Source organism: Phyllobates terribilis, unplaced genomic scaffold (genome assembly GCF_046119375.1).
Source record: "Phyllobates terribilis strain yellow unplaced genomic scaffold, ASM4611937v1 Scaffold_9__5_contigs__length_417890890, whole genome shotgun sequence".
Taxonomy (NCBI): domain Eukaryota; kingdom Metazoa; phylum Chordata; class Amphibia; order Anura; family Dendrobatidae; genus Phyllobates; species Phyllobates terribilis.
In genome coordinates, this window is record NW_027362769.1 from 138,672,420 (window position 1) to 138,699,023 (window position 26,604).

Consider the following 26,604-nt stretch of genomic DNA (forward strand, 5'->3'; position numbering starts at 1 on the left):
CATAAATGCAATAAAATCTTTGGTTAATTTGGTCATCCGCAGACAATTTGATAGAGGTGGGCTATGTCTACCAATCTGTCCTTGATAAATGTAACATTGGTGAACATCTCCTGTAGTTAGTTGCATGCAGTATACACATAGTAACAGGCATCTAGATTCCATACGTCTACTTTTTACACTACCTCAAAAGCCAAGGAAGGAAGATGAGAGAGGAACAGAGATGAGATGATGAGCCTGTTAGAGACACATACAACAAAGACAGAGTAAAATAAAGAAGGATAACGATGAATGACACAACACATAGCAGATTACATCAATGATCTGACGTGTTCCATGTACAGGATCCCATTCAAGCTCTACAGTGGGTAACAGGTCTGACAAACTTATTACACAAGCGCAAAATATTTTATAGATTTTTATATAAAAACATTTTTTATTGGACATCCTATATCTGGACATCCAGGAAATTTCAAAATTTTGGCTTTATTCCGGTCCTGTCTAAGCCTCCGCATCCCTCCAGGACCTCCATAAAGGCGTTCTCTACTTTGGAAATTTTCTGCTTGTTTGATGGTTCAGTAGACTAATCACAAAAGACGCCCCCTGCTGGAACTCCCAGACATCGCCATTACTGTATCTGCGGGATAGCGCGGCAAATAAGTGTTTAATTTCCCTGCAGCGCCACCACCAGAGAAATTAAAGGAAACCGGTCACCTCCAGAAATGCTATTTACCTGCAGATATAGCTGTAATCTGCAAGTTTATAGTGTTTAAACCATGGTAGGCTACAGGGAGAAATTTATCTTGTATGCTGACTGTGGCCGCTCATTTCCAGTCATCCAAGTGATACAGAAAGCTGTTACAGTCACCGCTCACGATACAGTGAGAATAGCTGCAATCACTCCCCGTCACTTTGATTGACAGCTTGCTCTGCACACGTATTCTGCACACACATGCTGCAGAGCAGGCTGTCAATCAATGTGCTGGGGAGTGATCACAGCGCACTCACTGTATAGTGAGCAGTGACTGTTACCGCACCCTGCACCGCCCTGAAAACTGGAAGAGAGCGGCCACAGGGAGGATATCATTTCATTTTCTACCTGTAGCTGCTGCTCCAGTAAACTGGCCAGGAATGGTTTCACTGTTATTTACTTGCAGATTACCCCTTTAAGGCTAGGGCTACATGGTGACTTTGCCCATGACAGCCATCACGTTACCTAAGTTTGGTTTGTGCCACTGCAACTTACAAGTGCGATACCTACACTACTGCGACCATGACAAGCAAGTGGTTAAAAATCCAAGCAAGTCTGATTTTTTGCAACTTGCTTGTCTCGGTCGTGATAGTGTAGGTGTCACATGTTGACCCCATTCACTTCTATATCGCTGCTTTGTAGCAGTGTCAAAAAGCAAACTTCGGTCGCATGACGGCTGTCACGGCCAAAGTCTCCGTGTAACCCAAGCCTAAGTATTACACAATGCCCATTCTAGTCAATAAGTTATCTGAGTAACTCAACAGAGGACAGGTCCTCTAGAACGAGAGACATTCTTTGTAACCGTTCTCCTATATGCCCAAGATATCAGGATTCTGAATAGGTAACCTATTCAGGGAACCTGGACTGCCCCTAGAACTCATTCATCAGTAGTACAAGGTTACGTATATAAAAGAAAAAGAGTGTACATTAGTTTTATGGAATTGCACTAGACCCAAACAGATTGAGAGGACCCAACAGCAAGATGTTGCGATCAAAGCTGCAAAAGTTTCCTAAGGGTTCTGCCATGTGCCTGGAGTCTTCACAGCAGAGCATGGAGTCACCATGGATCCATACTACAATACTGAGAAAGGTATATGAAGGTGCTGTAAATATCTATAGCTGTCATATTATGGTCCTGTACAAATTGGCATTTCTATGACTGACTGAGTCCATGAGGCCTGTAAAATAAGAGCAGCAGGAGTCCAGATCGAACGGAGAGGACGTGCTTACATACAAAGACTACCAAGAATGCCTTCTATAAGTATTTGTCACCAGGATAGACCTCGCTGAATTAGGGCACTTACTATAAGACTAATGTCCTCATCATACAAGGTGGACAAAATACTAGTGTTAGGCTCACCAGGTGAGGTGGATCTTCTAAGCCTTAGGTAGGGTGGGCACACGGACCATGGCTGTTAATGCAGTAAGCAGTAAGGCACATGGGCAGCAAGGACCTGGCACTCGCTGGAAACTCAGGAACCTCAGGATGGATGAAGTGGTACCCAGCAGGGAGGGAAACAAGTAAAAGCACAGCCTGCACAGAAGGTGGAGCACACCAAACATAGAGGTCTATAGTCTCAATCCCAAGACATAGGTGTGTGTCTAAATGGGCCTTAAATTGGTCTAGTGAAATGATGTCACTGAGCCACGCAGGATAACCTGCAAAACCCAATGTGGAGCACAACAGAGTGCAGCGGACTGAGGTGAAGGAAGCGGAACCCAGGATACCTGCGACAGGTATGTAATAACTAGTTCCTCCAGATCATAAATACGCTATGAAGACAGTTGTGTGATCCTGTTGGTGCTGTGGATTGATCCGTAAGGTTTTAAGAAGAAAAGGCATCTGGAGGTATCTGTATCTTTAGGGCATCAATAAATTTGTGCTGAGCAGTATGAAATATCAACAAGCTTCCAACAAGTTGTTACTCTCCTGTCAATCAAGCTGAGCTGGGCAGGGAGAAGCCAGAGGGAAGATGCCCTGCAGACTCTTCTTCCACAACTGTCTCTTTTTTAAAGTATATCTTCAGGAACACACCATAGTGTTTTAGAGTAAAACACAGTTCCTTCAATTGAAGGAGCCTGCCAGGCTTTCAGATTGCCTGTGGTTAGGGCAGCATAAATCTAGTGACTGGTTCCCTTTAAGAAGAATCTTCTGTTTTATCTGTTTTATCTCTTTAGAAATGGTTTTCAAAATATAGCCAAGGTGAATCTCTCGATACATAATATCCGTCACCAATCTAAGACTTGTTATTTAATGATTTGCTTGGCTGAGTTTTCCAATTTGTCCAGGTTGAAATGTAATGAAATATAATACCGCTCTAGAGACAACATTAATACAATGAGCGATGTCATTCAGGAGAGGAAATTTGAAGACAGCAAACATTTTATTCACATCAGGTCTGCAAAGATGATCCTAATACTTGTTGGTTTTGCATGACTTCCTATTATATAAGGTCCAGGCATCGATTTATTCAGTTTTTATAGGTATCATTTTAATGAGAATGGACATAAAAGGTTAACGTTGGACACATTAGGGTTTATCGCAATGACTGATGTGGAAGAAAAACATATTTGCTAAAATTTAATGTAAAACACTAGTGAGAATTAAAGTATGTTACGAAAAATAAGATAAATTCCAAACCTCAACTTTCTTATGTTGATTCTGCAAAAAATAGCTCTGGCAGCTTTCTTATTAAAGAAAGATGAGCAGTGAAAGAAGATGTCCTGCCCTCTCCTTCATTCGTCCAATGAGCATGCATTTGCTGCTGGTGGCCTCCCCTGCTAGATATATCTAATTCATAAATAAGTCCTTTTACTACCTAATGCTATGTGCAAATTGTATCTTCAGAGAGGAAAAGGCGTAGAACTGTAGCACCACCTATTGGAAGCAGCGATTCTAAAAGTCAATATCGACTTTTTAACGAGCCTTGCAATATGACTTAAGATAAAAGCCAAATCAGAGTCTGAATTTGCAGACACTATGTTTTGGGGTGTTGCACCTCATCAGTGCAAAGTATGAGATTTGATTTGGCTAGGTGTGAGGCTCTGGACTGGGGTCTAAGGGGTAACATTTCTCCTTGTGGAGAGTGACAAGCCAAGGCTGGCATGTCAGTATGAAGAAACGTATAAGTCATGCATGCTGCGGCTTCCAACAGGTAGCACTAAAGTTCCAGTCCTCTTCCTCTCTGAAGAGACAATTTGCATATTTAATTTCTCAGAAAAGCATGCATGACTTATAAGCCTCCTCACTCTGACATGCTACCTAGCCAAGTCAGATCTCATTCTTTGCACTGACGAGGGGCAACACCCCAAAACATTGCGTCTGCAAATTGGGATTCTGGTTTTGCTTTCATCCTAAGTTATATTGCAAGGCTCATTAAAGAGTCAATATTGACTTTTAGGATTACTGCTTCCAATATGTGGCACTAGACTTCTAGTCCTTTTCCTCTCTGAAGAGACAATATGCATATTTAATTTCCCAGAGTAGCATGCATGACTTGGCTTGTCACTCTCCACAAGGAGAAACGTTACCCCTTAGACTACCTAATGCCAAAAATGGCCAGTTCTGTTATGGTTATGTATGAAAAGCATAGCAACAATATTTGAATTTATATATATCACATATCATATATTTCATTAATCCTCCCACCCTCCCCTGTCAGTGCACTCTCAACCAGCTCTTCTGCTCTGCACCAATGAAGGACAAAGCCCCTGAAACACCTGTCTGTAAATGGAGCTTCTGTATTGGCTTTTTATCCTAAGTCATGTGGCAAAAAACTTTAAAGTGTTAATATTGATGTTTAGGTTTGTTACATGCAATAAGTGGGAATAGAGATTCTTCCTCTTTAAAGAGGCTATTTGTTTATATATGTTTCAATAGGGGGCATATAGCTGCAAGTGAGCCATAAACATCATATAACTTTGTACAGAAGCTGTAGCCAAATTCCAAAAGTGGAAGAGATGCTGTGACAACTGGGGAAGTAGAAGAGATGCTGTGACTACTGGGGAAGTAGAAGAGATGCTGTGACTACTGGGGAAGTGGAAGAGATGCTGTGACTACTGGGGAAGTGGAAGAGATGCTGTGACTACCGGGGAGGTGGAAGAGATCCTGTGACTGCTAGGGAAGTAGAAGAGATGCTGTGACAACTGGGGAAGTAGAAGAGATGCTGTGACAACTGGGGAAGTAGAAGAGATGCTGTGACAACTGGGGAAGTAGAAGAGATGCTGTGACTACTGGGGAAGTGGAAGAGATGCTGTGACTACTGGGGAAGAAGAAGAGATGCTGTGACTACTGGGGAAGTGGAAGAGATGCTGTGACAACTGGGGAAGTAGAAGAGATGCTGTGACTACTGGGGAAGTAGAAGAGATGCTGTGACTACTGGGGAAGTGGAAGAGATGCTGTGACTACTGGGGAAGTGGAAGAGATGCTGTGACTACCGGGGAGGTGGAAGAGATCCTGTGACTGCTAGGGAAGTGGAAGAGATGCTGTCACTACTGGGGAAGTAGAAAAATGCTGTGACTACTGGGGAAGTAGAAGAGATCCTGTGACTGCTGGGGAAGTAGAAAAATGCTGTGACTACTGGGGAAGTAGAAGAGATCCTGTGACTACTGGGGAAATAGAACCAATTCCAAAAGTATAATAGGTGCTGTCACTACTGGGGAAGTGGAAAAGATGCTGTGACTACTGGGGAAGTAGAAGAGAAGTTGTGACTATTGGGTAAGTGGAAGAGATGCTGTGACTACTGGGCAAGTGGAAGAGATGCTGTGATTACTGGCTAGTGGAAGAGATGCTGTGACTACTGGCTAGTGGAAGCGATGCTGTGACTACTGGCTAGTGGAAGAGATGTTTTGATTAATAGAGAAGTGGAAGACGTGCTATGACTGCTAAGGAGCTGGAAGAGATGATGTGACTACTGGGGAAGTGGAAGAGATGCTGTGACTACGGGTGAAGTGGAAGAGATCCTGTGACTGGTGGGGAAGTTGAAGAGATGCTGTGACTGCTGGGGAAGTAGAAAAGATGATGTGACTGCTGAGGAAGTGGAAGAGATTCTGGGGAAGTGGAAGAGATGCTGTGACTACTGGGGAAGTGGAAGAGATGCTGTGACTACTGGGGAAGTGGAAGATAAGCTGTGACTATTGGGTAAGTGGAAGAGATGCTGTGACTACTGGGCAAGTGAAGAGATGCTGTGACTTCTGACTAGTGAAAGAGATGCTGTGACTACTGGGCAAGTGAAGAGATGCTGTGACTTATGGCTAGTGAAAGAGATGCTGTGACTACTGGGCAAGTGAAGAGATGCTGTGACTTATGGCTAGTGAAAGAGATGCTGTGACTACTGGCTAGTGGAAGAGATGCTGTGACTACTGGCTAGTAAAAGAGATGCCTTGATTACTAGAGAAGTGGAAGACATGCTATGACTGCTAAGGAAGTGGAAGAGATGATGTGACTACTGGGGAAGTGGAAGGGATGCTTTAATTACTAGAGAATTGGAAGGGATGCTACGACTGCTGAGGAAGTGGAAGAGATGATATGACTACTGGGCAAGTGGAAGAGATGCTGTGACTACTGGGGAAGTGGATGAGATGCTGTGACTGCTGGGGAAGTGGAAGAGATGCTGTGACTGCTGGGGAAGTGGAAGAGATGCTGGGGAGGTGGAAGACATGCTGTGACTACTGAGGAAGTGGAAGAGATGCTGTGACTACTGGGGAAGTGGAAGAGATGCTGTGACTACTGAGGAAATGGAAGAGATGCTGTGACTACTGGGGAAGTGGAAGAGATGCTGTGACTGCTGGGGAAGTGGAAGCGATGCTGTGACTGCTGGGGAAGTGGAAGAGATGCTGTGACTGCTGGGGAAGTGGAAGCGATGCTGTGACTGCTGGGGAAGTGGAAGAGATGCTGTGACTGCTGGGGAAGTGGAAGAGATGCTGTGACTGCTGGGGAAGTGGAAGCGATGCTGTGACTGCTGGGGAAGTGGAAGAGATGCTGTGACTGCTGGGGAAGTGGAAGAGATGCTGTGACTGCTGGGGAAGTGGAAGAGATGCTGTGACTGCTGGGGAAGTGGAAGAGATGCTGTGACTAACTACTGCAAGAGAGGACACTGCTGTTACTGCTGGAGAACTCAATTCTGACTATAGGAAGCAGCCAGAACTTTAGAGATGTGTAAAGTCAGGTTAGCAAAATGTGCATTAATTAAGTCACTAAATCAGATATATTCTTCTAAGGAGTTTGCAGTTTTCCTTTCTTTGTCATGATGGTCCCTAAAGAAGCCCTCAGAAGTGAGAAACCCTATTGGAAGACAATTCTCGCTCAAACTCTGTGTATTAACTCACAAATTCCAATAAATATTGTTTGACAATATTATAAAACAAAAAACATACATTCCCTATAAGTAATACATACTTAATAAAGCAATTCATAATTACAGACCTACATCAGCCAAACTGCAGACACACGATATTTGCCAATTATATCTGTGAGACCTACTGGCAGCGATCTAGTCATAAATCATATGACCGTAGGGATGAGGATTGTCAAATTCACTAAGTATTAATGAATATATGAAAAATGACTTGTACTCCGAGACAATCTATAAGACAAACAGAGATGGAAATCCTTGGAGGGTTTAGTGATTTCCATAGGTACATTCTGTAATTGTTATTCATTGTACTGAATATATACTGTACATGTTTTTATTGTATATAGTAAAGGGAATTTCTAAAAAGCAATCTACAGTTAAAAGACTTTATGACTCTGCATGGATGATGGGAAAACGACACAGATTTCCTAAAATTTGTTATCTAGAATAAATGCAAACAAAAGCCGCTGTACCACTAACGAACACCAGGTGGCGCTTCATAGGCACTAAGAGGATCTGCACAAATGAAATGTTTATTATAGTCTCGAGCACACACACGAATGGCAGCACACAGTGTGCATTATACATCTTCAATTCACATCCAGTGCAATTATAAAGAATTCATGTAATGAATTTTCAGCTGTTAACGAGACTTTCTAAAAAATATAACAAGCAAACGTAGAAAAAAAAAATTGTTAATATTTCCCTAACCCTCATGTGTCAGTGAGCCGGTAGATATATATACATATATAATAAATAAACATCTATATATTTATGTATATATATATATATATATATATATACATATATATACACATATATATATATATATATATGTGTGTGTATCTATCTATCTATCTATCTATATATATATATATATACACTGTTACACTGATGAAAAACATATATCACCTTGGCTATCTGCATATATAACTTTTGGCTTTGGGCTAGCAGCTTACTGCATATTTTTTATCAGATTAAAGGGGCTTTCCAGGCGGGTTGTCTGGAGAAAAAACAATTGACGGAGGGGTGATAAGTTAACTTATTGATCGTGGGGGTCTGACTGCTGGAAGTGGCATAAATTTGTAGAATGAGGAACTTTTATCCCCTTAGAATGAAGTGGCAGTGCGCATGCTCGAGGACCACCACTCCACTTATTCCCTATGGGGTTTCTGAGTGCCGCACTCGGCTTCAGTTTAATGGGGATAAAAGTGCTCTGTCGAGGATAAAAATTCCCCTTTCTGGTGATCAGTGCAGGTCCCAATGGTCGGATCCTCACTGATCAATGTCCTGTTGATAGGTAATAAGTTGTTTTCACCGGAGAGCCCCTTAAAGATATTATTATTATTATTATTAATGAATTATAATATTACTTGTCCTTAGGATAGATCACCAGCTGTGCTGTTCATCTCTGCTCACTCTTTACATCTTACCACCACCAGAGATAAAAAAAGCTGAATTTTAGGCGTGCAGGAATTCGGCCCCCTGCCGATCTAGTGTTCATTACCTATCCTAAGGGATCGTGCAGACGACTGTATTTTCAGTCCACGTGGATTCCGACAAAACATCAGACCATCATCAGACCAATGTTATTCTATGGGACTGTGCACATGTCCGAAGAAAAAAAAATCACTGCATGCTGAAGTTGGATCCGATTATGTGATTGCACTCAACTAAGCAAGTCAGTGAGTTTGTGGAAAAAATCAGACTGCACATAGATGACATCTGAGTGCAGTCTGTTTTTTATGGACTGACACAATGGAGAAGATGGAGGCAATTTTTTCTCCATCTTCTCCTCATTCAAGAAAATAGGATCACACTCTGATCACACTCTTTTATCAGCGTGTGATTAGCATAATCGATCCATGTGACCCTAGCCTAAGGATGGGTCATCAATATAGTAAGCCTGGATAACCAGGGTACGTCAACGCAGGACTCATCTACGGTGGAATGTTTTCAGCTGAAAATCCACAGCAAAATTTGCAAAAGACGCTGTGGAAAAGCTACAGATTTGCAGCATATTTCACCCTTTGCATTGCATTTCTTCGCATTCTGATGATGAGATTTTATAAAATGTAATTTACAATGCTGGTAAGCAGTGGAAAATCTAAAGAAAAGAGAATTTCTGCTGAGTACCTATCCTGTGGGCACAAATCCTAAAAAAAAATAGGTATTTTGCACGTTTGCTCAACAGTCAGCCACCCCACAGATATGTGATAAATGGTGACAATTGTAACATCTCTTTAATTCTGGATTTCTCTGCATCCGTCAAGCTTCTAAATGCAAGATAGTATTTATTTCCTCAGAGTAACAATATTCTTCTCTTTTTATTTTTCTCTATTGAACGACTCCAAAGAGCACAATCCATCATCAATCATCGTAATGATTTAGCGCAGTGACCGGCAGATCGATGTTACTGGGGGGCGCGGAGAATTATTCTAACTGCTAATCAACTTTAATGTTGCATCAGAAGAAAATGTCACCAACATCTCATCCAGATTGTATTGTACGGACTGATCTCATTATGATGGAATGCTGCAGATAATAAAAGATGACTACATTACGGAAATTATAAAAATGCTACAGGCGTCTTGTGAATTCTTATGCCACTTTAGAAAAGCTTGTTTGTCCACCAGCTATTTCTCCCCAAAAACTCCATAAACTTGTAACGAGCATGCTCCGCAGGACCCGGCATCCATGCTTTCTTCTAGGTAAGAGAATAAGCTGGCTACACAACGCTATGGAAGATGAGGGCGCTATAGAAGTAAAATAAATAAATATAGGGAGAGTAACTTACTGCAGGTTTGGCAGAAGTTTACAGTAGGAAAAAAAATTGGGCATGTCGTGGGTATGGTGGATTCACATGTGCCCAATATTTCTTTGCCCTGAATGTGTCTTCAAAAGAGAGTAAGGCTATGTTCACACGTTGCATTTTTGCTGTGTTTTTTTATGCAAATTTATGCAAATTAAAAGCTGAGTTTTACAGTACAAGCAAAAGCTATGAGATTCCAGAAATCTCATGCACACACAATGTTTTTTTTTCCTGACTGAATTGGAAAACTGCGTTTTTGCAGCATTTTTTCACCCATAGAAGTAAAAGAGTAAAAAGTGCAAAAAACTAAGCAAAAAATGAAGATATCAGACCTTCCTGTGTTTTCAATGAAAAAAACAGGTACAGGTGAAACACATTTATTTTTGTGAGATTGTGTGATTTTTTTTTTTCACAAGTTTATACCATAATGTCTTGGTGTCATCACCTGAGAATGGCAGTTAGGATTAGTGCAGTTTAATTAAATTAGTGATGGGTGAAAAGTAAACATTGGCTGACCAAGGTGTGAGATTGAACAATACCTGATCAACTCAAGGGCAAACCGAAGTGTGACAATAAACAGTGTCCTACAAATTCAATGCACTGCCAATGTCTTAGGTAAACTATTCCCGACCAATTCATCCCCCCACCCACTGTCACATTTGTAATTGCATATTTTTTCGTGAATTCATATGAACTTTTTTGTTCAGAATAGTCACTATTATTTCAGACATAAAAAATCTTTTTCCACTAAAAAATTTGATCAAATGTCCTTTTTTTCAAAAATGGTGAATATGGTTTCACATGTGTCTTGCATTGGTGACCTGTGTTCATGCGTCTGTGGTAGAAGCAAAACTGAACTTTGGGATCCTGAAAAAAACAGCAAAAAAACGCAGCAAAATCTGCTTTTTGTAAGCAGCTTTTTTTTACTACCAAGAGAGCAGGTTTTGCTTGCAGAAAAAAACGCAACAAAAACGCAATGTGTGAATGTAGCACCCTGAGGATTCGGCTGCTACAGGGGTATTGCACCTCAAGCCAGAGGTGTGGTATTCCACTCCCGGGTAAGGATGGAGTGTGGAACTGAGCTCAGTAGGCTGCATGCACTACATACATCCCATTTCCGGGGGACAGACCAATGGTACTCCCACTAGAGAAATGTGCAGGTACGACAGCGTCTGTCCCTGGCTGGAGTGGGAGGGGGGTGGAACATCCCAGTAGTGTAGGGGCAGATAGGGGGAGCAGTCTGGGTAATGCTAGGAGCTCATTGGGTGCTGGTCACCTGAGCTCACACATAGAGGGAGTATATAAGGTGGGAACCATCTTAGAACAGGGTCTTTTGTAGAGGTTTGGTCAGACAAGCAGAGCAGCTCAGCCAGCTCCAAGGCCAAGAGAGTGAGAGAGAGGAGAAAAGAAGGACCCAGAGGGGGAGAAGAGGGAACTCCAAGAACCCAAAATTAGACCAGAGGGTGAAGAGTTGGCACAAGGGTACCGGATCCCAAGCTGGTGGAGGGCACTAATCCTTAGCCAGAGACCGGAGGTCGTGGGCAGGATCTGCCACGACCACCCACTAAATCCACCCGGAAGGCAAACCAAGAATAGGGTCAGGGAACCCAGAGACAAGGGTTTTACCAACAAGAGGCCCGAGGGAGCCGGACTTAGGTGGATCCCTGGTGGGGAAGGCCAGAGAGAAGGATAAGTCAGAAAGGGAGCTCAGGAACACGCTCCAGAATCACCTGGGGGTTGGCCGAGTCCAGGACCTGGTGGACGCAGCACGGCTCGGGTGGTCACTCAAGGCCGGAGTGACCAACACAAAAGCAGTAAGTAAAAACCCTGAACTGCACAGCCCGACTCTGAGTTTCATTACCATCCTCGCTGCACCTCCACAACCACCATCCTCTGCAACTGACCCCCTGAGGCTATACCCCTCCCGTTGGGGGTTATACTACCTGAGCTGCACACACACCACCAGCCTCAGCGGACCCTGCTGCAGCGGCGGCCGTAGTGACCGCAAATCAACGGGTGGCGTAGTCGACACTAAAGAACATCCAGTAACATCTGTAGGACTGCCACACACAGAGCTTGACACCCTGGGCACGGACCGGGTCACCGCCACTCGGAGACTACAACCCCCATCTGATCCGGCTCCGGGTATCCCCCAAACAACACTGGCCCAGGGGGCACGTCATGAACATAGCCTAAGGCCTCATTCAGACATCAGTATTTTCCACGTACAAAAAAAAAACGAAGCAATTACTGTGATCACACTTTGTTCAGAGTTTGGTCTGATGTCATCAGTTTTTCTTATACAAAAAGTTTTTCCACAATGTCCATTGTTTATCACTGACCCATAGACTTGCATTGCTGATTTTGATCAGACGCTCCGATCAAAATCGGACATGTCTCTGATATTTTACACCACTTGATCCGAGGAAAGAATCAGACATATGCACACCTTCATAGGATATCATAGGTATGAGTGCTATCTGCGAAAACCATGGATAGCACTTGTACGAGAAAAATGTACGTGTGAACGAGCCCTTGTGAAGGGATAATTAGCCAATAAATATACCTAAAATCATCCGTGAGGATTTCCACTGACTTTTATCTGATTATGTGGTCAGGTTTAGGCACTAATACTTCCCTGGCTTTCTGGCTATACTGCATTTTGGGGAATATATGATCTAATGTGATACACAAGTAAGTTTCACTTGTCATGCTCACCAGCCACTGTAGGAGAGTCCCTAGGTCACTCTCTTGACAAGCTACCTACGTATTAATATTAGCACCCGCTCTCCGCACTCTGCCGGCTTCCCTGCAGAAGTTTCATGGCTGACGGCTGTCTCCTCCAGCTGGCAATGTTCTGTTGACCCTTTCCCATATGTGTTCTTGAAGTTCCTGTTGGGCTATGAGCGCACGGCGTCTTTTTCAGTAGAATTCCGCCCAAAATCCGCTTAAAAGAGCGCCACAAAAATGCCCCCCCCCAAAATTAACATAATGCACAGCAATGCTAAAAAGATACTGCTGTGCCCATGTTCCGCCTCATGTCAATCCTTTTAACCGTTTCAGGGTTCGGAAACCATGAAGTGGTTAAAAGTGACATATTCATTCTTGAAAATATAGAGTGAAAGAAGTCAGCGGTGGAGCTGCCGCAAAAACAATTGCAAAGCCGCCAAGTATGAGCGGTCAGAGGAAGTTTGGGTTCTGGTATCCGACCGAACTGTATGTCCAAAGTTCGCTTACCAGGATTTTACCCGAACTTGAACCTGAACCCCATTGAAATGTATGGGGACCCGAACCCATCTCTCTCTCTCTCTCATTTCTTAGAACAATCTGTGCCTGGAGACTGAGATTTTCTGAACGGGGACACCCCCTTTAAGACCACTTCCTAACAGTCATATATCGTATCTATTAATTGTAATAATTGAATTCTTAAAAAAAAACACCTTGCCTAGAATCTCTAATTTCTCTTTTGCTTCTTTATGGGAGTTGAATGACTTCCCCTACAAGTAATAAAAGATTTTACTCCCCTACTGGATTTCACTCTTTTAACTTCAGAAACGATCAATATTTTCAAACGGCAATCAATATATTTTACGATAATAATTAAACGGGACCTGTCAGTCATTTCATGATGCCCAAACCATGGGCAGCACGAATCAAAGTCTTGCTGTACTTTACCCCTGAAGAAGCCAAACTTTATTTGGTGAAACACATGGGATTTTCTTTTGCTCATCTTATCATTGCCTATTTCACAGGTTCCTTTTGGATTTTACATCATGTCATCTGTTTTTTTTTCTGTTTATTTGAACTGACGGTTAGGTTGTGGTGGCAACTTATTATTAATTCAAATTTCTTCTTATGGAATAATTTTTTTGTTTTCACTTTTTTTCTATGCTTTGATATCGTGATATAATTGCCTTCATTATTATCACTTTATGTTGATATAAGATATCTATCAAATATTGATTGGTTAATCTATCATCTCAAGTACCCTGTGTATTGTTATAGTATAGGCAGATGAGTTTGTGTTATTGTGGGCACGCCTATTTTCTGTATACATAGGCCGTTGGCATTTTTAATTATTTTTATCTTTGTGGTCTTTTATCTCTTTATATAAATAAATATTGACTATTGGTAGGTAATTCCTTTGTATTGGCATACTTCTTTTTCTTGAGTGGCTTGCATCGTTTTCAGTATGCTTTAGGTTGATCCCGACTTGCGGGATGGTGCCAACATTACTCCTCTTTACAGTCATTGGCACTTTAGACTATGTTCACACGTAGCTTTTTGCTGCTTTTTTTTTTGGGTGCAGATTACATGTGTGATTTATCGCCAGTACATATTTAATAAAGTTAGTTTTATTCACTGAAACCTACATTCTGCAAAAATGCTGAAAAAATTGACAAGCTGCAAATTTCAAAAAAGGGGCTGAGCGTTGTCAAAATCAGTCAGGAAAAAAAACCAAGCGAGCGCATGAGATTTCTGAACTCTCATAGCTTTTTCTGGTATAAATGTAGCTTTTTTTCTGCAGAAAAAAAAATCATGAAAAAAGGCTGCGTGTGAACATTGCTTTATTCCTCTTTTAATTCATTTTTTTCAAAGTCTATTTTATATGTGCTTGCCTGTTGTTGTTTTTTATGTTCGTCATTGTGTTGGGGTTAGCGGATATTTTTGGCTAATTCTTTAATTGCAACTTTTTAAAAAGTCACAACATATTTCAGCAAATTTACTCAATCCCCCTGTCACTCGCTCCTCCCGGTGTGATTTTATGTACGCCTTAAAAATTTTTGTGCAAATTTTTTCCAAATTTTAGCAGAACATGTGACTTATTTTGCTAGAAAGTCCCTAAAGTGGTTAAAGGCAAAAACAAAAAACTTCTATTTTTACGTAAAATTCTTGAACCCCAATCTGCTATCTTGAAGAATTTGAGTTAATGAAACCACAAGATAAAAAAAGAAGAGTGAATAAAAAAATAATGCAAATGAAGAATCAGGCCCAAAATCTGATCTCAAAAATGATCATTCTCAATCACCACCTAAATTCTTTTCCTAAAAATGTGAAGGATGACGGGAAAACTTACCATTTTTGTCCATGGAGTGGGGCTCTGACTGCTTCTTGCCAATGTCAGCAAATGAGCGCACTATTGGGATCCTGTTGCTGAGCTTCTTTTGGTTTTGGTGATAGTGTCTTTTCAGAAGAGCTTCATGAACTCTATGACGGACGTCTTCACTTAGCTGCCCGGATGCGACTTGCTGATCCAGAATCATATCTGAGTAAGAAAAAATTAGATATACGATAGTTATCATTCGTATTCTGATCTCATTAAACAAAATGCCCCGGTATTAATCCAGGAACTCGTAAAAGTCTAAATGATTCACTAAAGGCCAGGACTTGGTCACCAAGCAATGTAAGGTGGCAGCGCACGTCAGCCCCCAAAGCTTAATCATAGCCGGAAGTCCTCGCCTACAGAGAAGAGGCAGAAAGAAGAGGACCAGATGGCAGAAAGAAGAGGACCAGATGGCAGGCAGCGAGCAGAGGAGCGACTAGAGGTGAGCCATGAGATTAGACTTTTTTTGTCAGCCCTAAATTGTTTACCAATAATGGCAGCTGGGCTTTTTTTTTTTTTTACAAATCGCAAATCATATTTCAAATCCTTTGAATTTGTGAGGAGCTACAAATTTCAGGAAATTCAACTCAAATTTGATCTTCTGTGGATCAATCCGCTCATTTCTACTGCAAGGGCATTTTGCCCGATTTCCAACTGGGTGCATTTTTTCAGTCAAGAGCAGTAAATGTCGGTGTCCACAAGGGTCATTATACTTATTAAGGGACATTGTTAACTTATTAAGGTCATCCAAGATAATACTACCTAATAAGGGGCACTCGAGGCAAAATTAACACCTTTACTCCCCAAGGTGGTTTGCAAGTTAATGACCAGGCCAATGTTTACAATTCTGACCACTGTCACTTTACAAGGTAATAACTTTGGAACGCTTCAATGGATCCCACTGATTCGGAGATTGTTTTTTTTTCGTGACATATTGTACTTCATGATAGTGGTAAAATTTCTTCAACATGACTTGCGTTTATTTGTGAAAATAATAGGAAATTTGGTGAAAATTTCCCAATTTACAAAATTGTAATTTTCATTCTCTTAAATCAGAGAGATATGTCACACAAAATAGTTAATAAATAACATTTCCCACATGTCTACTTTACATTATCACAATTTTGGAACCAAAATTTTATTTTGTTAGGAAGTTATAAGGGTTAAAAGTTGACCAACGATTTCTCATTTTTCCAACAAAATTTACAAAACCATTTTTTCAGGGACCACATCACATTTGAAGTGACTTTGAGGGGCCTTTATGACAGAATATACCCAAAATTGACACTATTCTAAAAACTGCCCCCCTCAAGATGCTCAAAGCCATATTCAGGAAGTTTAATAACCCTTCAGGTGCTTCACAGGAATTTTTGGAATGTGGAAGAAAAAAATGAACATTTAACTTTTTTCACAAAAATGTTACTTTAGACCCCAATTTTTGCAAGGGTAACAGGAAAAAAATAGACCCCAAAATTTGTTGTGCAATTGCTGCTGAGCACGCCAATATCCCATATGTGAGGGAAAACCACTGTTTGGGGGCACAGCAGAGCTTGGAAGGGAAAGAGCGCCATGTGACTTTTTGAATGTAAAATTTGCTTGAATAATTAGCGGACTCCATGTTGCGTTTGGGGATTCCTTGATGTGGCTAAACAGTGGAAATCCTCCCACAAGTGACACCATTTTGGAAACTAGAACCCTCAGGAAACTTATCTAGATGTGTGGTGAGCACCATTAACCCCCAGGTGCTTCACAGAAGTTTATAACATTGAGTGGTAAAAATAAAATTTTCACGTTTTTCCCACAAAAATGTTTTTCAGTATTCAATTTTGCATTTTCATAAGGGTAACAGCAGAAATTGCACCATAACATTTGTTGTGCAATTTCTCCTGAGTAAACCTATACCCCATATGTGGGGGAAAACCACTGTTTGGGCGCACGGCACGGTTCGGAAGGGAAGGAGCACCATTTGACTTTTTGATTGTAAAATTTCCTTGAATAATTAGCGGACACCATGTTGCATTTGGGGAGCCCCTGATGTGCCTAAACAGTGGAAACACCCCACAAGTGACACTATTTTGAAAACTAGACCTCTCAGGGAACTTATCTAGATGTGTGGTGAGCACTCTGAAACCCCAGGTGCTTCACAGAAGTTTATAACATGGGGTCGTGAAAATAAAAAAATCAAACTTTTTCCACAAAAATGATCTTTTAGCCCCAAATTTTTTATTTTTACAAGGGTAAGAGGAGAAAATGGACACCAAAAACTGTTGTGCAATTTCTCCTGACTATGACGATACCCCATATGTGGGGAAAATACACTGTTTGGGCGCACGGCAGGGTTCAGAAGGGAAGGAACACAGTGTGACTTGGCTGGAATCGAGAGTGGACGCCATGTCGCGTTTGGAGAGTCCCAGATGCACAACCCTAACCCTAGCACAACCCTAAACCCTAACTATAGCACAACCCTAACCTTAGCACAACCCTATCCCTAGCACAACCCTAACCCTAACTCTAGCACAACCCTAACCTTAGCACAACTCTATCCTAGCACAACCCTAACCCTAGCACAACTCCAACCCTAGAGTTTATTTTTTACGCTTTTCCTCGTGCAGTAAAAGTGATTATATTACTTTATTCTTCGGGTATGTGCGATCACAGCGATACCAGATTAATATCGGGTTTTTATGATTGACAGCTGTCAAATACTAAAAAACCTTTTTTTTTGCAAAGACTAGTTTTTGCATCGTCATATTTTGAGAGCTATAATTTTTCCATATTTCAGCCGACAGAGTCATGTGATGGCTTGTTTTTTGCGGGACAAGTTGATGTTTTTATTGGTACCATTTTCGGGCACGTGACATTTTTTGATCACTTTTAATACTTTCATTTTTTGCAGGCTGATCACTTGCATAGCATAGAGATGCAGCACCATCTCTAAGATATGCTGCGTGTCAGCGCTGCACACTCAGAAGTTACTTTGATTGCGCACTGAACATGATCAAAGTAACTTCCTGCTGCCTGATGACCCGGATGTTGTCATGACGACATCAGGTCACCATGACAACTACCGGGACCCGGCACAGACAGCGCGGGACACTGGAAGGAGGTAAGTAAGCCACGCTTACATCCCCTTGCTCCCGGAATGCTGCGATCGCCTTCGATCGCAGCATTTCAGGGGTTAATGTGCCGGAAACAGTGCTTGACCGCTCGTGGCACATAGCACCGGGTGTCAGCTGTGATAATCAGCTGACACCCGGCGGCGATCGCCCCGCACCGCTCACTGCTTGTGTGTGGGCGCGATCGCAGTGCGCATAATAGTAAGTACCTGGTCCAATTGGCCCAGGGGACAAGGACGTACTATTACTGAGCACGTCAGAAAGGGGTTAAGGGAGCGCATAAAGTAGCCCACCCATCAAAAATTTTATCCTCTTAACATTTTGCAATCATCATATTATATGACACTGTGTACTTACAATTGCTCATTTTGCCTTTCTACCCAGCCAATTCTTCTCTTTTCTCTACTTTTTTTCCCTGCATGAATCATTCTTCTCTCCAACTCCTGACCCAGCTGATGCCTCTTCCTCCTGCCAGGGGCATTTACAGTGACTCATGACTCATACAGGGGAGATAGACCTTCTGTTTCTACATAGAACTATGTGAGACAGTATGGTTTGTGGGGGGAGGATGTGTGAGGAGACAGTATGAGGGAGGGGGGAAATGTGTGAGGAGATTATTGAGGAGAATAGTGTGGAGACAGTATGGGGGAGAAATGTGTGAGGGGGCACAGAATAGAGACTGGGTAGTGTGGGGTGAGGTTGTATAGAGAGGGGGAAGAATTGGAGAACAGTATGCCAAGGAGGGGGAATGTGATAAGTGGGCACAGTATAGAGACTGGGCACTGTAGGGGGGACATAGTGTGATAGGACAGTGTGAAGAGGGTGGAAAGGAGAGGGCAGTGTAGAGGACATGTAGCATAAGAGGGACAGTGTGTGGGTCATATCTGTGCAGGGAGCACAGTAGTGAGAGGAAATTATTTATTCAGGGGCTCAGCGTAGGGAAGATATTTTTATTTAGGAGCATTATAATCACACTGCTATTTTTAAGGGTATCATGTGGGATGTGCTGCAGAAGACCAGAGAAGATGGAAGTCTGCAGAGACATACTGTGTACGTGCAAAGTCATTATGGTGTCTGGACAAGATGAAGAAAAGAAAGATAACGATTCCAATCAGAGAATACGTCATCTATAAACCTAGATGTAAATGTTTATTTGTGATATTGACTAATTTTCATCAGTACTGAGGTTCCTGTATGGTCCACAGTCTGATGATGACTGATAATAACAACTCCCAGCATCTCCTTACCATTGTTAAGGACATACTGGGAGTTGTAGGTTCATGTGATGCAAATGTATATGGGTCTGACCTGACATTACAATTAATTTACCATGTACTGATGGTGGTTCTGGTTATGTATTCATGTAACAAATCATGGTTCAGGAGATTTATATATTTAATAATGGTAGTTTTGCTGATGTATTTTGGTACTGATGGTGGTTCTGGTGCTGAATTAATGTACTAATGGTGGTCCTAATTATGTATTCATGCACTGCTAGTGGTTCTGGTGATGTATTTCTGCATTGATGGTGATTTTGGTGATGTGTTTCTGTACTGCTGGTGATTCTGGTGATGTATTTCTGTTCCCATGAGGGTTGTAATGCTGTTTTTCTATACTGATGGGAGTTCTACTGATGGATTTCTGTACTGATGGCGGTTCTGGTGATGGATTCTTGTGCTGTTATTGGTTCTGATCCTGTACACATGTAACAATCCATATCTTGTAAGATTACGTGATACATATCTATGTTAATAAAGTGTTGTATCATCTGACAGGTTAGGGGTTGTTATGTTTTTATTTATGTTAGGAGCATTAAAGGAGTTGTCCAACTTTGTGACGAGTCTGCATTCATTCTATGTGACTGCAGACTTCTGAATTCTCACACTGCATACTGCTCGCTGTCAGGATTCTCTGGTGCCGGCGGTGAGAGCGGGAGGTCACGAAATCGCAAGTACATGATTTACACAGATGCGCTCACGTGCTGACTAGACATGGGTGGCCTCGCTCAATGAAAATTAATTGAGCAAGGCCGAACACATTTAGTCGGAATGTGGCCGTAAGTTTGCAAATTGCACACTTGACCGACCACTCTTGTCGCTATCATGGGAGAATCCTAAGCACATGCAGTGCACACGCTGTGAGAATTTAGAATTCTGCAGTCATCTAGAATGACTGCAGACTTTCATCACAACCCTGGCTAAGCTCTTCAATTATAATATGAAGCCTTCTGCCAATACTAACAGCATGTAATATCCTCACTGTCAGGATTGAGCTCTGCTTGCTAGTTCGAGAAGTTATCAGATGGCCACTTAACTCATATGAGATTTTCAGACTTATGGTGATGTGACAACAAGCTTCTCTTTTTGCTTCTCTCAGGTTTTCACTGAACATTGAGAGAAATAGAAAGAACAGCTTGTTGGCGCGTGACTGTAAGTAAGCAAATTGCATATGAATGAGAAGTCACATGACGACTACTAAAACCACATGTGAAGGAGAGGGCCCGGCAAACTGAATTTTTGCCCCGGGGGCCTTAAAATGTAGATAGACCTCTTGGGGGCACTTGGGGAATTCTACTTTCAAGAGGGCACAAGCTTTAGAGATTTCTTTACATAGAATTGTCTATTGCAACGATCTCTCCAAACTGAATGTAGCTATCAAAGTAAAGAGGGCCGGGAGCCCCTGATCTTGAAGGTTTGCAGTTTGGTGGCTGTTGTTTTTATATAGAGCCCAAAATGTGTACAGAAAGGCGGCCATTTGAAAAAAAAAAAGCATGAGCTAAATGCTACTAGTCCAGGATAAACCTGCCCAGGCTACAAAACTTTCAATAATGCTCCATGCTGATAGCAGCAGTGACCCAGATTTCAGGACCATTAAAAGGGCTTTTAAGGTAAAATGTCCTAATAATAATAAACTGCTGTTTGTCTAAATATTATGTGTGTGGAAATGAAAAAAAATGTCAAGTACAGCATTTAGTTTTCACATTGGTTTCTTACAGTCTAGTAAAGTTAATTATTTTATCCTCGTGAAGTCAACTATAGTAACACAGGTAAATGAGTGATATTCTCACTAATCCTGGCAATCTGATTCATCACGATTCTGAGTCATGCAAAAGAAAATAAATGCACAAAATTCATTTTATAAATAGGTGTTTGACATTACAATATTTTATTACTATTTATATCATTAGTTATCACGGCTCTGTGCTCATTGACTCTCATAATCTAGTGCACCATGCTGACTCCAAAGGCTAGACAAATACATTTTGACTGGTTAAGGCTGGGAGAGTTGGAGCTCCTGTTCCTGACTTTGTCAGTGATTTCTGCTTGACTCCCTGAAAAATTGGATTCCGACATGCGCCTGATGGAGTTAATAGACGTCAAGTCTGGCTGAGGCCATCATCTCAAAAAGTCCGGCTAAGACAGACTGGGCTATAACTGTTCCATCTAACAGATCCCAGAAGAACTCTGGCCTTCACCCTTTAATCACTATATAGTGGTCCAGACTTACTAAGGGGCCCACTGAGTTGTCTCCACAGAGTAGTTGCAGTCCGGAGGCCCGACTTTAGGGAAGAATAGTCAAAACTGTCCGTAACTTGAGGGACAGTACCAGCCAGGTACAGAATCAGAAGACAAAACCATAGTCAGGTTTGAATATCAAGTGATCAGTCAAAGCGTAGTCAGACAGGCCATGGTCAGGACAAGGTGGGGATGACAGAAACAGATGCAATAAGGGGGTATAAGCTGTATCAAGATCAGGGTACACACAAAAAAAAAAAGCACCAGAGTCCAGGGTGTAATCCAGGGACAATAACTGGCAACTTCCAGCAGTATGCTAAGTAGGGTGTGGTACTGCCCTATTAACCACAGCAAGGGGTTGATTACAATTGCTGGGTCGGTGGACAGCACACAAACCAATTAGCCTGGCTGAACAGCACCACAGGTTACAGATACACTAATCCCCTGCTGGGCAGTGTTTGTGCCAGCAGAGACATAGTCCATGATGTCTCTTCTATCACGAGCGCCACCTGCAGCATGAATACAGCATTGCTTGGTGACTCAAGAAGTCGTTGCTGGAGCGGTTTCAGGTAGTTATGTGACAGTAGGCAAACGGAGTAAAAAACATGCAACTTTAGAATTTGCTTGAACTTTTTTCCAGTGGGGTCTTTTAAGCAGGACACAATAGCATGGGCTACGGAACTATTGGGTCCAGCTTAAAAGATGGACACTGCTGGAAAGGAGGCTGAACACGCAGTAGTCCAACGTTGCATACTTTGCAATCTGTTTGCCTCATTGGCTTTGTTGGAGGATCACTTTGAATTCCGTTTTTTGAGGCTTCAAGTTGAAGCCCCTAAAAGAGTCAGGAAAGGGGGCTTAAACCTGGTGAGAAAGTAACCTTAAATGGGCACCATAAAAAAAGGTTTATCATGCCTTTGTTTGTAAATGTTTGTAAAATGTAGATGTTTTTCTTTAATGTTTATATGCACATGGCCGAGGTTGATTTGAATACATTTCATCCATTGAATTCATCCACTGACCTTTGGGATTGCTACTTCCTGTAGGTGGTGCTAGAGTTCTAGTCCTCTTCCTCTCTGAAGAGACAATTTGCATATTTCCCAGAGGAGCATTGTGGTTTTAAAAGTCTCCTCACCTTGACGTGCTTAACACGTCACTCTCCGCAAGGAGAAATATTACCCCTAGATACCAGTCTGACGCCTCTCACCCAGCCAAACCAGAATTCACACTTTGCACGGACGAGGGGCAGTACCCTGAAACACAGTGTCTGCAAATTGAGATGCTGGTATTGGCTTTTATCCTAAGTCATGTGATAAGGCTTGTTAAAGGGTCACTATTGACTTTTAGGATTGCTACTTCCTGTAGGTGGCACCAGAGTTCTAGTCCTCTTCCTCTTTGAAGAGACAATTTGCATATTTCCCAGAGGAGCATTACGGCTTTAAAAGTCTCCTCACCTGACAAGCTTAACATGTCACTCTCCGCAAGGAGAAATATTACCCCTAGATATCCATTGAATCGAAAGTCAATGGGGCAGACGTAGAAAACGTACAATAAAAGGGGTCTCTACTGATCTCTCTTTGTAAAAAAGCTTATTGTGTCATTTTCTTAATTAAAATGATCTGATTAAAAAAAAATTCATAGCAACCAATCACAGCATTTTTTAATTACAGAATCTGAAATAAAAAAGTGTGTTATGAGCAGCTAAGAACATTATCTTTTACATAATTTCATAAATCTTCCTCATTTGTCAGTTTAGTCAGTACTTCATAAAACTTAGCATATCAAGGGTTAATAAAAACACAGTGGAGATATCCCTCTAGATATGGCATCAATCTGAGATCAAGACTTCATCCCCATAAAGGATATCCCCTAGAGGACCTGGACAGAAGAGCTAACCTTCAGTTTCAGAAACCATGTTCATTTTTGTTACAACAGCTTGCATTCTTGAAATGAAAAGAAATTCATATAGCACAAAATCATTATGAGGGTAAATGACTAGAGTTTACCCTACTGCCACATAGTAAGTCAAAACCGCCAAATAAAGCAGTGGAGTACTCCAAATATGATATACAAAGGCAACGGAAGAAGAGGAGTAGCCATAAAAAAAGCCATACGTGAAACGCGCGTCGGTGTAGCGCTGGCGGGCTCCACATAGATCCTTCCTCACCATGGTTAAGCCATACCATCCATAACCTGCTATCTCTGTCTCACGACATGATCATGACCATTTCTGCTATCTATTATATATGATCTGCTGAGACTGATTCATACAGGTGAATTGTACATTTATGCATAGCTGGATTCCTTGGATCTATTTGTTGCTCTCCATTCCTTTCTTCCTCCTTATTTGACATTTGTACTATTGATGGTTATCATTTTTAAATTGTTTCAATAAATGATTAACTTTTTATATATTTGGTGGTTTATGACTATTCCTCTTCTTCCGTCGTCTTTGAATAGTTTGAATTCTTGGTTGAATATGAGATTTAGCCTACCACCAAGCTTTGCCAAATGTTGTTTACGAGGTCACAAATGTCCAATTTTTGTTCTCATTTTATTCTTGCTGCTCCTCTGCGTATACAGTTTTTTGTTTCTTGTAAATCAGCCATATGGTTTCAGAGATATGACCCATTTTATTTAGAGTTTTTATGGGCTTTACCAGTGGGGGGTGTCTCACAGGATCCTCGGGGAGCGGCAGGAATAAAATTAGAGCAAAAACGGATCACTTTTGACTTGGTGACAGGCCCTCTTTAAGCCAAAGAGTTTTTTAATTTTCTTTAAAGACAGGTGATAAATGTATAATTAATGAGGTGCCAGTGTTATCTCCACCAGTTCAATGGATAATGAATAAAGTGGTAATATGCATGTGTGACTATTGCTCCAGTCCCAGTCCATGTTATCAATGGGGGTCTCAGCAGTGGGACCCCAGTGATGATATATTCATCACCAATCTGATGGACTGCTGAAAAATGTTGTTTATGTTCCAAGATTGAAGATTTGACATTTTGTTTCTGTATTTAGCTACAAATTCCCCTTAATCCACGTATGCTATGAATATTGCAATACATTAACAGCCTTCAAAAAAATATCAGTAATGGATTTCCACCAGCTAAAGAGATACTGTCCTGGAAAAACCGGAACACATGGCAAACCCAACCCTAGTTAATCCAGACTTGGCCACAGCATTGCAGTCAAGGCATATTTCCCCGGCATAGATAGTCAGCATTTCTTCACATTTGCACAATAAATATGGATAATCAAAGTGGATTATTACTAAAACTTTGCTTTTGTTAAATTTCCGCAAAAGTGTTTTATGAAATGCATGTGATGCAAAAGCAACGTAGCACAGTTTGCATAATGCTAGAACCATTATTTTGATCCACGACATTAAATATGGAGATTAAAGAAAAACCGTGTTACGTGTCAACAGAGAACCTGAGCACAGATTACATAACGTGTTGTTCAGCCGCTGAGGTTCATTTAAGTAGCCTGTCAGTTTTCAGTGCTCTTATGTATAAGACTGTGCCCACAGTGTATTTCATTCCACTAATCTTCTTCCAGCAAATTCATAATGTTTCATTTATTAAAATCTTGAATAATTGTAAAATATCCAAGCCGCATTTGAAACACACAGTAGTTGGTGGCACCGAAAGCAAAATAAAATCAAAATTAACTCTTAATTTATTCATATAGAATGAGCTGCAAAGCTTGTAAAAAAACACAAAAATTTTGGTCGTTCTCGGATGCTGCAGCTCAGCTCCTATGGAAGTGAATGAGAGCTGAGCTGCAGTACCTGAAATGGCCACTATACAGTTGCATGGAGCTCTGTAAACTTTGCACATCTAGCTGCCACTGGAGCTACAAACAGCTGGTCAGTGGGGGTGTCAGGTGTTGTTGATGACCAATCCAGTGGATTGGTCATGTAAAGGAGCAGGAGGAAAAGTCATAAATGGCAGGTATGTGTCACTAAGGTGGCTAGCCTCGGTGATATAAGTCCCGGAATTAAAGGCTCCAGCAATGGTAGGTTGCTGAGAAGGTTTTCATTGAGACCGGATTTTGGGTCCAGAATTTAGGAGCGACCAAAAGATTAAGGGTGGGAAAGGTCGCTCCCATTCATTCTAGTCCAGGGCTTGAAGGTCCTATAAAAAAACAGCTGAGTTGGCTCAGGTGGGTGTGACATGTTAGAACTGGAGTGTAACCAGTAAAGGTGATCACACTAAACCTAAAGCAGAACCTGTATTGCTGTCTGATTGAGACCCTTTTGTTACTTTGCCTTTTCTGAGAAAGGACTATGATTTTTGTTATTTCGTTTGTGCTGTAAAAAGGTTGTTTTTCATTTGAGAACTGTGAAAGTTTATGGAGTTTAATAAACCTCACACTTTTTGGACACAAGAACCTGGTGCCTGTATGCCTTCTAGTGCCTACCTGAGAGCGTGAACCCCTACAGTCATCAATAACTAAGTCCTGGAAAACATTATTAAAAGGCCAAAAAAATGAGTGTTAACCCTTCATCAGAATTTACTTTTTTTCTAAATGGGTCAAAAACTCTATGCTGATTAATTTAATCGCATAAATAGAGTTTAATGATGAAATCTGGTTGTCCAGTACCACCAGAGAGCAAAGGAGCAAACTGTTAGGGTGCCCATACACCTTAGACAGCTACTATCGTTCAATGGCAGGTGTCAAGAAAGAGAAGGATCGGGCTTTTAGATTTCGACATGGCTGATCCCTTTGCTCACAAGTGACCAAATGTCTGATAGCCCCCTGAGGGTCTATGTGTTTTCAGTGGGAAGAGAAGAGTAAGTCACTAAACAGACATTTGGTCTCCTGGAAAAAAAATAACCAGCCACGATGAAAACTAGTTGCCCGATCCTTCTCTTTTCTGACACCTGCCATTTAGAGATAGTCAGTAGGGCCCTAATAAATATTAGATCAGTTTGGACAAGTTTAATCTAAAGT

The 26,604-nt window shown here is 41.5% G+C and overlaps 1 protein-coding gene across 4 annotated transcripts in view; it reads right to left on the minus strand.

The window, feature by feature from the left end:
• SLC4A10 (solute carrier family 4 member 10) overlaps positions 1-26,604 on the minus strand; it is a 369,946-nt gene that overhangs the window by 72,810 nt on the left and 270,532 nt on the right. For all 4 annotated transcript variants that reach the window (XM_073647057.1, XM_073647056.1, XM_073647058.1 and 1 more), the window contains exon 6: positions 14,991-15,179. In XM_073647057.1, the coding sequence (XP_073503158.1) occupies positions 14,991-15,179 (189 nt within the window). The remainder of the gene's footprint in view (positions 1-14,990; positions 15,180-26,604) is intronic.